The sequence below is a fragment of the Poecilia reticulata genome, linkage group LG11 (assembly GCF_000633615.1).
Source record: "Poecilia reticulata strain Guanapo linkage group LG11, Guppy_female_1.0+MT, whole genome shotgun sequence".
NCBI lineage: Eukaryota > Metazoa > Chordata > Actinopteri > Cyprinodontiformes > Poeciliidae > Poecilia > Poecilia reticulata.
This window is the reverse complement of record NC_024341.1, coordinates 22,704,398-22,718,292: the sequence shown is the minus strand read 5'-3', so window position 1 is coordinate 22,718,292 and position 13,895 is coordinate 22,704,398. Positions and strand designations below refer to the sequence as shown.

The following is a 13,895-nucleotide window of genomic DNA, read 5'->3' as shown; positions in this document are numbered from 1 at the left end:
ATGTGTGAATGTGTTAGTAACTTCTGGGAAGATAACCGCAGATGCAGAATATCAGTTTATTAGGTACATATTTGCATGTGATGAGCTTTTTTAAGCAACTGGCTTGTGGTTAATCTAGAGTTCTCATTTTTTCTCAGTTTGAATTGTCACACACCACTGAACATGTCCCTTCAAAGCCCGGATGTGTCTGAACACGAGGACTTCTCAAACGATCTGCTGACGCACCTTCAATCAGACAAAGCTTCACTTTTGACATCAGCAGGTGTTGAACATGCACCCGAAGTGAAACCAGATTAGGCCTGAGCAGAGAAATGTGTCGATTCTCTACCAGCAAATGAAGAATCAACATGAATGTGAACGAGGAATCTAAAATTCAAGGCACGTTTGGTCATTTCACTTTATCAAATAAAACCCCAAAGACGAGAAAAAAATAATGCAATATTGGCCTTTGACTGACCACTGTAAATGAAATGTTGGCTCTGGACTACTGCTACGAGCAGATATGGTATGATTATAAGTTTAAGATATATCAAGAGACATTATGATCAGAAATAATACAAATATTTGACACCCCAGGTAAAATATTTTTTACCTGAATAAGAAAATGTCACTTCAGAAGCACATTTTTACAAAAGTAACTATTTTACAATTTTGTCCACAGGTTCTTTTTGGGTTTTTTTGCCATATCGTTTTATGTTAGCAACATGATCCATGCATCTCAAATGATTCTGAGAATTTTGTTCACTTCCTTTTACATAGATTATAGTTAAGATTCAGAAATCCCCATTCACATATTAAAACATATTGTGCATGTAAAAAGCAATAACACAACAATAAATCAGAATTGAATGGCTTTAAAAACAAACTAACTTCTATTTGGGTCTAATGTTCTTTTGCCTGAATGCATCATTGGACAAAATTCAAATTAAACTTATTAAAATCTTTTTTTTTTTTTGGTTTGACCAAATATCCTGATGTTTAAATAAATCAGAGTTAGGATATTTTAGTTACTGAAATCCTTCTTAGGTATTCATTCTTTATTTCTGTGAATATTTCTATGAACTATGTTATGCCTTTTAGTCTCTAAAAGCTCCACTGCCTTCACCATTTTTCTCGGTCTGCAGCTCTAAAGGGAGTATACTTCTGTCTTTAACAGGTTTTTCACAGGAATCAAGTTCAGACCATGACTGCTACAGAGTGGTCAGGCTGACCCAGAACAAAACTGCACAATTGTTCAAGGGTGTAAACCTGAAAGAAAGTGCATGTGAGGAAGTCGGGTATAATTATTAGTGTGGTTGTATTGTTCCCACAAAAACAAAACACAGGATTGATTAAAATAAGCAAATTGTAACTTGAGACTTACGTGTCCGACCCATTTGTGAGGATACGGGGCCATCTCCCTCATTATAAACAGGAATCACTGTGACTTTGTAGTCTGTGTCTGAAAGGAGAGGCTGCAGAACCAGGCTGGTTTGACCTGAGGGCACCGTCCTCTGAAAGCAGAGGGGGAAAAAACATATTAAAATCAAACTAAAGCTGCAAACATGTTGGGTAAAATATCCAGATACTGTCTGATATTTTGTTACAAATTAAAAAAGATGTAATCATGTAATCTTTCTACACATGCTCAAAAACCTGTCCATACATGCAAAAAAGGAATACAAGGCGAACAGTCTGGTTGTAATATGTGCTGATGTAAAGCAAATCAAAACTTTAACTCTTTTGTTCTTTCACTCTGTGATGCAGTCACCTACATCTGAGGAAATGACTGCTTTGTAAATATTCTTGTTCAACTTAAAAAGTTGACATGCTGAGTTTTAGTAGGTTACAGAAATACGCTAGGAAGGACAACAAGGTAAATGAATCTTAGCAAACCTGACAACCAACTGCAAAGCACAAAAAAAAAAAAAAATCAATCTTAACCCAAGGTTAGCTTGTGAGAGTTGCTACTGCACGCTTTCAGATTTTGGGGGCTGCAGAGGCTAATTGTGTCTAGGTTTGTTCTCCTGAGTGAAAATGACCTTTTCTTAAAGCAGATCTACAAATGACTTATTCATCCTGGTGAAACGTTTTCCATGTGCTGCAGATGAGATAATCTGCCTCTTTATCCAGCAGGCATCTTTTATTTGCGCTTCTCTTTCTTTCTTTTTCATTCACTCTATCAACTTCTGTTCATGGCTCCCTGGTTTCCTATTACACCTTTTGGTCTTCAATTAAACTTTTCCAACGGTACATATTACTGCATTTTATTGTCCATCTTTGAATCAGCAACTCAAGATGTAACATCAAATTCATTTTCCATTTGAAATGTATTTCTCAATTGGGAAAACCAAACTGTGAAATGTCATGTCTTCATATTACAAACATCACCGCAACATCAGCCTTTTGCCTTATAAAACAAAATCCTACAAAAAAATGACAAATGTAAAGTAAAAACCAAAAGCTTTAATGTGTATTTGGTTGGTTTTTTTGTGATAGAGTAACACATGGAGTTGTAGTGTGCAATTGTGAATCAGGAGCAAAAAAAAAAAAAAATGTTTTAAACATTTTATATGAATAAAAATCTTAAAAATCTCGTGTATTTCTAATAAGCACCAAAAAGTCAATACTTGGTAGAACTAACTTTCTCTGCAATTACTGCATTTGTTGTTTGGCAAGAGAAAAATCCAAGGAGAAATCAATCTCTAGACCAAAAAAAAAAAAAAAAAGATACCTGTATGTAGCTCTGTGACTCACTTTTAGATTCCTCTGTCTGCTCTGGCCATTAGAAGTCTTTGTCTCACCCTACCTGAGTCTGCCAGTTTGCATTCAAGGCATGCACAGTCTGGCCTTACTCCATCTGCAAACTTTTTTTTTTCTCCAGCTCTAAAGAAAAGTCTTTTTCAGACGTGTCATTCAGACAAACACTCAGAGCCTTGAGGATTCAATTTCGGCTCGGTCTGATGAAAAAGGTAGCAAGCCTCCAAACTGTCAAGGAGCTACACTGCCAGAAATGAATCAACTTTTTATACAAACCTCATTTTGGTGCCACAAAATTACAAATAAAAATATAATTCTTCAAATAAGTGCAAAAATCTCAAATAAACCAAATGTGTGGAATTTAATTTAAAGTACGATGTACCTGCTGTGTTTTCAGGCCGGATTAAAAAAATAGAGGAAGAGTAAAAGTTGTAATTAAAATGAGCACATAAGTGAAATTGTAAATATGTGGACGAGATTCAACAATGACTCCAAAAAGTCAAACCCTGAGAGGAAAATTCAGAAAGTTTCAAGTTACCAGCTACATCTTCCAACAACATTGTGACTTTGTTCACATTAGGTGGTAGAATATTTGCTGGCAAATAAAAACTCAGACTTTTAGGCATATTGCTCGAAAAAAATCAATCAAATTCTTGTCGAACTGTACAAGGATCACAGAATGCCAATCATTCTGAGAGATCTCCATTCATTAAAAATTACTTTAATGCAATTTGAGACAGTTTCTTCTACAAAGAACGTAGGAGAATAATAAGTTCAATGAGGTGGAGATCTTAAAGAAATCATTCAGGGAACAAAATAAAATAAATAAATGTAAAAAATGACCAAAAGGGATTTTAATATGTTCAGGATGAAGCTGAGCATTTCCAAAAATCTGCTAGATCTGTCCACACTGTTTCACTCTATCAATGTTTGACTAAATAACCAGTATACCTTCAGTTTTTCCATTCGTCCTTGCCAAAGTTTTTAGCACCTCAAACAAAATGTACTTGCAAAGTGAAAATAGCCAGAACTCTGTTTACACATACAGAAGTGCATTTAATGCCTGAAAGCCTTTGTTTATCGAACACTGAATTCAGCGGCAGAGCGACTTCGGTGACTTAAGCATCACAGCTGCCTGCGAACAGATGGCTGCAGAGTTTAGTTACCCCACGGTTACCCTGCACACACTGACATCTGGTTAAACAGTGGCAGAGACAAAACCAGGATTTAAATTTGGATTTGTTGAGGATGTGAGGTTTGTGGTTTCGAGGTGGCAGTGGATGTTCCGCATTCCCTCATAGTCAACAAAATACGGCCAGCATCCTTTGACATATTGATGCCTGAATAAGTCTATACTGCTGGTGCGAAGCAGTTGCATGCAAAAATGTTTTCTTTAAAATGACAAAAATGCATGTTTTATGTATTTCATAGACTTAATAAATTGAAGAATTCGTCAGTATAAAAAAAACCTCAAGAAATGTTGACATTTAGTTTTTGTAGGGCAAATTTACACCGACTGCCATGATCTTGAGATGTTTCCTTTATGACTGTACAACCCAGACAAACAGGCTGAAGAGTAGCACCATGTATACTATCTTAACGTAATCTACGGTTGCATGTTAAGAAAATACATTTGCTTTGAAGGTTGTTTGAATTGTTTAGGTAAGTGTGTGGAAGAGGTAGTCTGCACAGATCAGAAATTCAGGGGTAATATGGGTGCAGAGAAAAGGCAGCAAAACAAACTAATGCAGTGCAGTTGGCAGCAACAATAGCCACTCCAAGGACCCCTTCATTGGAGAAATAAAGGTGGTTGGCAAAAGGTAAACAACACCTGAACCCAAGCTGACTTCATATTTTAATGAACTAAAAACTTGTAATTATCATCTTTTTAGGAATTTCAAAAGTTGAGTCAAAACTGCATCATTTTAGGGGTTTTGAGGGGGAAGTTTCAGAAAAAAAACAAGCAATTAAAGTTAACATGTTCTCTTGATGATTTTCATAATTTGAACATTTAGAAAAGCGTTTCATGAAGTATTGCGTCATTGCTCCGTTTTCCATGGTTTTGTTGGGTGGCTTGCGGCTCCCCTCAAAGGGAACACTTGTAGGAAGCTGTGCAGTTGTTTTCCCAAGCTCTTTAGACTGTTTGTGTTGAGTGCAGCACTTGGCCATTCATAACCTGACCGGACTGCCAAATGGAGCTCCCAGCTGCGCGCACTTTGATAAGAGATCTCATTTACCAAGCTGCTGGTGTGAACAGCTGGCAGCTCTTTATTGTCAGGATGAAAAGCTGCTGTGGGACCCGAGTCCGGAGCGGACCACCATGGTACGGCATCCTCTGCTGGGCCGATGCCACAAATCAACACTAACAAATACTCAACTGACAGTTCAGACTCATTAAAATATGATAGGCTGTCCAGATACTGTGCAGCAGTTACCATGACATGAAGTGCACACTTTGATATAAAGCTAGGACAAAATACATGGTAGAACCTGTAGGTATTAAGGCTATAGCGTAAGAGGAAGGATTCTCTATGTCTCAGACACACTGGCTTTCGCCGTTTTTGTGTTTTTCTCCTAGATTCATGCTTGTTTTGCTGTTTGTGTTTGGCTTGCTTCCACTTATCCTTTCTATGTTATCACCATTTGGATTTACTCATTTAGTGCTTAACTCTGTTTTTTCTTCTCAAATTGTTATTGAAACCCTTTCATTTTGCATCCATGAGCCTAGATACCTTTCCTTGGGCCCTTCACAAATTATACATCATGTTGCTTTAGTTATTAAAGCAGGATATTATTATTATTTTTTTTTTAGTTTTTATAAAATTGTAATTTGTGATGAGGTCGGTATTTTAGTCAAGGAAAAAAAAAACTGGTGGTTAAAACTCTCCATACTTACTTGCAAAAAACAATAAAATATCCTAGATTAGTTCATTTATTCAGTGTGGACAAAGTATTCACACTTTAATTATATTTTTGTTTAAATCACAGGCACTCTTAGCAATACCTTTAAAAAAACAAGCTATTTTAATTGAGTTGTATGATCAGTGTGTCTGAGACCTTTTAACTATTAACTGATGACTTCATGCTTTGCTGTAGTTGTGAAATGACACAGATGAAGCTTCTTAACCACTCTTAAAGAGGCAGAACACAAGAACGCAACATTCAAACCAGACGTGCATTTATGTCAGGAAGTGGCAACAAGTAATTACCTACTTGCCTAAACTTGCTCATATCTATAGTCTACTGTGAAATAACTTCAGTTGTGACAATTTGTAAAGTGTCTTTGATGTAGAGAAGTTTGAGGGGGCCTCAAAGTCAGCTATGAAACATGGTTTCAATAATCATAAATAAATGGTTTACAGAAGGTAGCTTCTAAATTAATATCAGAAAAAAAATGTAAATGAGTTACAAAAGAAATTAGATTCATTTTCAAAAGCTGTTGTAAATTAAACACTACATTTCCTGAAGAGTTTGCTTAAGCAGGATTATGATATGGGGATTTATCAATTTCATTACTAAATTTTGAACATATTCCTAAGAAATTTGGCAAGCAAAACATTGGCCACACTTTACTAATATGACTCTGGAGACCCTGATCTGACATTACTGAAGTATTTCCTTATTTCAGGTCACAACTTCCTTAAATGAACATCCGATGGCAATGCTCAAGACCCGAAATCATTTTCTTTTGTCCTTAGTTATTTTTTCCAACTTCTCCTGAGTTACAAAGTCAAAAAGGTTGCTGACATCATAAGTTTATATTGGTATCTGCTTTATGTTTTATTATATACCTGTCAACCATGCTGACATAAAAACAATATAAACAGAGTAAACATCCACATGGCAGAACTGTGTTTCTGCATCAGAGTTTTTTTTTTCTCCAAGTCTTCCTGCTACACTTTGTCTCTTGTGGCTCATTAGAGTGAATCCAGTCACTCTCTCCATTTTTCTCAACATCTAATCAAACAGAGTCTTTGATGATCTGACAATGTTTTCATCATTATCTTCTTCTCTATCACAAAACTCTGTGTGAAGAACCGCCATGAACTACGGCAACATTTCATCTCCCCTTCCACTTTTGTTCCCAAAAGTCTGTTAAACTGAAGTCCTGCCATGCATTGGGGACCAACTTTTCAGCAGCCCCTTCTGCAGCTTTTAGTGCTTTACAGTAACAACAAATGATGAGCATTTTACATTTGGCCTTTACTTCAAAAATGTCATCTTCAGTTATTCCCACAGCAGCCAGTTATTGCCACTTGACCTATGCTCTTCATTTATATGTAAATCTAAACAAAAATAGAAAAAGATCCCAAAATAATTACATCTTTTACTGTAGATTCATAATCTGTCTAATATTCACAAACTAAAATTTTATAATAATCTAAGACTTAATTTGAGTACAGCTGACCTTCAGTGTTAGTTGGGGGGGTAAGAACCACAACCACCCAGTAATAGATAACACTTAAAAGTTTATCTAAGAATGTACTGCCTATTGTAATAGGTCAAACACCAAATGTACCGTATTGGTAAAACCACATAAGCTAACCTCTACGGTCTCCCTTTGAGGGCATCTAAGAAAATGAAAGTCGACCCTCGATTTTTTTGCAAGTGCCATTGAGTTTCAAGTGGCATTGAGTCTAAGTATTTTATCTTCCTGAGCTTTCAAATATTTGAGATATTATGCTCTAGTGCTCCTTCACTGTTCAGTGTAATTCATTTAAAAGTTTCTGGATTCATACTTTTCTTATGCTTATCCGAGAGTGTTGCCATTTTGTGTTGTCATGGAATTAGCAACGTGACAGATGGATATGCTTTTCTCTTAGTGTTCATAAGGACCCTGATGCACGGACAATCTGGGACACAACCTAATTAAATTCACACACCATGGCAAAGCAATACGTTAAAAATCAAGCGAACATAACGTCGTCACATTTATGAAGCAAAACATTCATCTGATCAGGGTAAATATTCACAAAGAATTTGAGGTATATAAAAAAAAATCCACCTTAAACTTATTTGAACGCAAATATTTTACCTTTGTTTGTTGTTCATTTTGTTCTGTCTAGACACATTCATATTTCCTGATAACTCACTACTAACCCCATTTGGAGCCACTCAATGAAAACAAAACTAATATCTTCTGTTTTCAACATACTTAGCAGATTATATCTTTAATAATTGTCCAAAAAAAAGAAAAAACAACGGAATTAAAACTAAGTAAGAGCTTTCTTCCTTACCGTCTCCTCTGCTCTGTCTCCCCTGGCACTGATGTAGGTCAGTCGATAATGACGGACATTCCTGGAGTCCACAGCCTGCCACGACACCCGAATGCTAAATGTGGTTTCTTCATCGATCTTCAGGTTCTTCACAGCATAACGAGGTGCTGGAGGATCAGGAGCGGAGAAAAGAAAATATGAATAAATAAATGAAATCGCTCGGCAGATCAGAGTCAGAGAAACTCAATGAAGCACAAAACTGTCACACTGTGAGATGGAAGAAGATGATATCAAAATCTTTTGACATTTAATTTACTTCAAATTCATAAGGGTGTCTTGGTGACATCAAAACCTTTCCCTGCAGAAGGTATCACAAACTTTCATGATGGGAGATAAGCCCCACATCTAAAGATGTGAAAATAGATTTTAAATAGAGATTGAACCCAAAAAGCTTCTCACCAGATTTTTTCAATAACCTTCATAATATATAAAGCTTCCCATCATGTTTTAAAAACTAACAGATCCCAGTGACACTGGAGAAAATGTTAATAATTAAGAAGTGGAAAAAAGGAAACATGGTCAACAAAACGTGTTGTGTATTCCCTATTGTTTTGTCCTTTACTTCCTCCACACTGTTGTGCAGTTTTTGAATGGTCTTAAACACAAAAGCCTAATAAAATAGAATAATATTTATGATTATAAACAAGAAAGAACTTTAAAAAGATCCAAGGGTATGCGTAAATTTGTGAGACACTCTATGTACATGAAGAGATTATAACAAGTCTATGGCCCAAGAGGAAGTCTGATGTTTACAATCAACAGAAATTGGAAAAAGGTAGATCTGCAAAGTATCTGAGTGTGAAAGGAAAGGAAAGTAAAACAGCACAAAGTGGCTGAAAGGCTTACTTAATGTCGTTGTGGTTGTTGTAGCAACTGTAGTTGTCCTCTTAGCTGAAAATGATGAATATTGAATTTATTTTATTGAAATCAAGTTAATCTCACAGAAAGTGAAATTTGAGAGTGTAACATTTTTTTGAACAGTCCATGAGAAGCTTTTGAATTTACCAGTGGTTTCTATTAGCACTATCTCATCACTCTCAACCTCGTTTGTGAAGATAGCAGCCAGGAGGACTTCGTATTCGGCGGCGGCTTCCAGTCCTTTGATCAGATAGGTGTTAATGTTTCCGTTCACCAGAACCTTAAAACGAAGACATGGGAAACTATGATTCAGATAAAACTTTTGTATTATTCAGGTACACTGAATAGCAATTCAGAAAAAAAAACACTCCTCTGAAATAGCAAGAACATTCAGATTTTGGTTTTATTAGAATCTAGCAGTAAAATCAACCATAAAAGTAATATTAAAGTATGGAAAAACATCAGATAAAGGAAATTCTGACATTATTGTCCAGTTTTGTGGTGATATTGTTGCTACAATTAAGTGACTACTAACCTTAGTCAATATTTATAATAGATGAGGCCAACTGTAATATTAGCCTGCAGGGTTTTCATGAATCGTACTTAAAATGTCTTTTAGTCAAGGAAATATTGTATGCAAGCAGTCTCTTGTGATTTAGCACACAATGATTTTGCAGCGAGGTCCATGATTTGATTTATTGTGCAGCAATTTTTAGCAAGGTACAAAAAAAAAAAAGCAGCAGCAGAAAAAAGTGAACGGCATTAAAAATGGTTACTTCCCTAACTCCAAAGGTTAAAGTACTAACCAGAATAATAATATCACCCTCACTGCTTCTGCTGATAACAATGATAAATTCAAAGTTATGGTGATGCATTTATTTTCATATTTTCCCAATTGTTATTTATGAAAATAGCAGTAACAGACCACAAAAAATAAAATAAACTATAAGCTCATGAAATGAAAATAAACAACAGATGAAGTTTTAAGCAGAAATTAGAATAAAGTTATATGATTAAAACAAATAATTGCAAATTGGCAAAAATGTAAGGACAAATAGATATTTGTTCAATTTAATCCTAGACTGAATGACTAAAGGAGACTTTTCTGCAGACATGGGCCAGAAGCTCTTTGCAAAAAGACCCGAGTGATTTTCAGAAAAAAAAAAACCTCAAATCAGATGTAAAGAAAAAATTTAATTGAACTTTATAAATAAATTAATAAAAAAACTGCATAATTTCTCAAATTCACTTCCTTATTTAGTTGCAAAATCTGTTTTCAACTTGGTCTACCCTCACAAACCAACCCTTTGCATAATCATCATCAAAAGCTCTCTCCCTGGCTGCTTCAACGTCCTTAGCTGATATAAGGTCATCAGAAAGGTCGGCTTGATCCAGTGCAGGAGACAGAAAAACAAAAATAACATCACTGCAGGACAATGTCTCCCACCCCAAGCTTGAACTGGAGAGTTTCTTCAGTCTCAGACTGCTGCATCCCAACACTATCCCCCACAAACTCCAACTCCATCTTTACATCCCTGATGTTGTTTGTACAGTTTTTTCAATTTCACATTCTTTCCGTTATTTATACAGTTTTTACACTTCTTGTAGTCATTTGTTTTTCATGCACAAATAAAGATATATTAATTAGTTTTTCTCATTGTTCTGCTCATTGCAAATTTCTTCAAATTGGAAAGTAACTCCACACTATTTTATTATTCTTTAATTTGCTCTTACTGTACAGCATTTTATTCTTATTTCTAATTTAGTATCATTTTCACTTGCCTTTCATTCTGCTGCTGGTGCACCTGAATTTCCCACTGAGCGTCTGTCGTAGTCCAACTATCCTTCCTCTGCAGGTCCTAATTATATCACTTCTACTCTAACAGCTCCCCTCACTTAACACCTCTGACTCAGCCTCCATAGATTTTGTTAATGCCTTCGTCTCCAAACCTCCTCCAGACCCCCAAGCAGGTCTCACTACCATCTGGTCAATCTCCCCTTTATTGATGCCACTCTTCTGCATCGTAACTAAAATCTCTGATTAGTTTTCATGATGCCTTCTCATTGTTCTTAATGGTTGACCTCACATACTTAAACTCATCCACGTTCAAAACCTCCACTCTTTCTGGTTTTGCACTTTCACTTGCAGCTTCTCATTCTCGTATTTTGATTCTAAATGAAATAAATATGTAGTAATAATAAGACAGTGATATTAGTGGATTCAAAATACTGGCAGTCCTTGAAAGCTGAAGGTCTTTATTTAAGAAAGGGAAATGACTGAAAACATACTTAAAGGAGTCTGTTGAAGAACCAAAAATGAAATAATGAAATTTTCATGTAAAACTTTCTTTTGTTAGTTCTGAGCAGTTGAATCCTGTTATTTTGCTGCAGTGAAATGTAAAGCTTTTAGGGAAATGAATGGAAAGCTGCCAAACCACAAAGCTTTTCAGCACTTTGATCATTTCTTTATGTTTGAACTCCATAAAAAAGGTGCGCTACTGCTAGGTTTCAAAAGTATATTTTTTTCATCTAATTTATGACAAGCTTAAAAGGAGAATCATCCGGCAAATCAAAGCACGTCACAAACTGAGGAATGTTTAATTGCATCTGGGCCTTCAAATGGAAATATCCACTTTGGTTTTTCAAAAAATCTCCAGCAGATTGTTGCAAAGTGGCATCCTGACCAAAAATGTAATGCACTTCTTTCTACTAGAAGGAATTTATGATGCAAGCATAGTGACACAGATGAGTTGAAAATTAGGTGACCACTTTCCACAAGCAGCAAACTTTCAGAGGTAAGTTTTCTGCACAATAAGAACCTATGTCTGACTAAATATGAGTTTATACATATATCATAGCTATCAGCTACATCTTGGTCTTGAATCAATAATCATTGAGTGATTATTTTGACTTATCTGACAGGATAAAAAATAAAGAAAGTTGCAAAAATTCAGGTGGAATGTTTAATCTTGGCGATAATAAGGAAGTATTTAAACGGTTCATTCCTCTTCATCAACTAGGTTGTCATTCAAATCAGAAACAAACTATTGAATAACATTTACCAGAAAATAAAGTAAACATAGCAACTAACAAGACAGTAAAGATGAATAAAATGTTGGAATAACTTTAATGTTTGACATTTTCTACTATAATTAGCTTTTTCTTTTGTTCACACATTTATCTATACAGGGATTATTTTTTTATTATTAAATATTATATTAATATATATGCAGAATAAAATGTAACAAAAATAGATAATAAAATACTAAAACAAATAAAAAAATGGAAAAGTAAATTAAATAACATAGTAACCCCACACGAAAAATGAAATGGAAGAAAATAATTAATTAGTGGAAATAATTTATAATAATAAAAAGACTAAATAAAATAAACGTGCTTGTTAATTTCAGGTTTGATTAACCATGAAAAACCTCAACAAACCTCCTCACTGTCTCCCCCATCGGTGGGTGTCCAGGTGAGTCGATACAGCACCACATCAGAGGCGGGGTGTTGCCATGACACCCTGAAACCTTCTGAGGAGATATCACTGCTTTTCAGATCCATCGGGTCTGGAACAATCTCTACATAAGAAGAAAAAATAAATAAATAAAACAGACCATCAGTCTCTTTCCATTTTAAAGGGTTCTGTTTAGTCCACCAAAAAAATGAGCCTCCCTACTTGTGGTGAAGCTTTCGGTCACTGCTGGAGCTTCTCCTTCTTTGTAGACAGCAAAGACCCCGACTGTGTACTCCGTCAGGGAGGTCAGGTTTTTGAGCAAATGGCTCGTCACAGCACCAAGGTCCACCTGCGCAACACAATCCGCACATCTAATTTAAATTGAAAAGATCCACAGAGGTTGGTTTTGTTCTTCATTTGCCTGAAGCATCAGGTTAAAAGTAAAAAACAAAAGACTTGCTGGCCTCCTCCTTGAGAGGTTGGGGTCAGCCGAACTAGCTCACCTCAGTAGTTTGAACTCCGCTGGTCTTGACGTACATGATACGGTAGCCTCGCACCAATCTGGAAGGGGAATCCCAAGTTATGCGAACTGAGCTGTGGGCCACATCTTGGAAACGTAGGTTACTTGCTGGGATGAGTGGCACTAAACAGAAAAAATAAAATAAAATAATCTGTGAATGGAAACTATTTTCTGATTTAAAATATTACTAGATGAGAGAACACCAAAAAGTTTAAGAAAAAGCTCAAACTAAAAATAAGAAAAGACTTGCTATCAATCAGCAAGCTAATTAAGATGTCAGGAGGAAATACATGAATACAATCATGGCAACTAACACAGAACGAGCTGCTGAGGTCATGATTTTACATTCTCCGTTTCTCTCACACTCTCATGGGGTTTAGAGCAAGAGTTATTGGACTCCACTATTTTAATTATAAAGTGGACTAAACCTCATTACATCACTACCACTCCCTGAGGCTCCGCTCCAACTTCATCTCCTGCTTTAATTCTCCCTCTTTCTCTTGGAAGAGCTAAAAAAAAAAAATGTTGTGCCTGTTGTAGTTTTAAATTCAGCCTGGAAAACTGATTTAGTCTCATCCGTTGGAACTTTTCGGCTTCAAATTACTGATCTGTTTTCTAAAAAAAAAAAAAAAAAAGAGAGGAGGAGGAGAAAAACCCTGATTGTTCTCTCCATTGCTTCACCTCAATTATACAGAGGGTCAGAGCAAAGACAAACCGGCAGAGAGATAGAGGAAAAATGAGGCAAGGGAGGAGATACTGCCACTGCTTTTACTATAAGTTGTGCCTCGGTCAGCAGGATAGAAAATTAGAAAAAGTGGAAAGATAGGAAAGTTTGCAAAGTTTCATAATTCTTGCTGGTTTGCAGATGCTTCCTTAAATGTCACTGCAGCTTACTTCTTCTTCGCGGAAGGAATCATTTTTATTTTTAAAGATGGATCATTTGTCTGCATTGGGAATTTTTGTACTTTCGCAAAGTACAGATAAATCCAGTGTTTCTTCTTTAATCATACACCAAATACTTTAGGAACTCGGATCAAAACCCAGG

General features: G+C 35.8%; 1 protein-coding gene across 3 annotated transcripts in view; it reads right to left on the bottom strand.

Annotated features, from left to right (window-relative positions):
- LOC103472826 (collagen alpha-1(XIV) chain-like) overlaps positions 1-13,895 on the bottom strand; it is a 111,136-nt gene that overhangs the window by 36,276 nt on the left and 60,965 nt on the right. For all 3 annotated transcript variants that reach the window (XM_017307591.1, XM_017307590.1, XM_017307592.1), the window contains 7 exons: positions 12,834-12,973; positions 12,553-12,679; positions 12,315-12,454; positions 9,021-9,153; positions 8,862-8,906; positions 7,977-8,122; positions 1,364-1,493 (listed from right to left, as the gene is read on the bottom strand). In XM_017307591.1, coding sequence (XP_017163080.1) covers positions 1,364-1,493; positions 7,977-8,122; positions 8,862-8,906; positions 9,021-9,153; positions 12,315-12,454; positions 12,553-12,679; positions 12,834-12,973 — 861 coding nt within the window. The remainder of the gene's footprint in view (positions 1-1,363; positions 1,494-7,976; positions 8,123-8,861; positions 8,907-9,020; positions 9,154-12,314; positions 12,455-12,552; positions 12,680-12,833; positions 12,974-13,895) is intronic.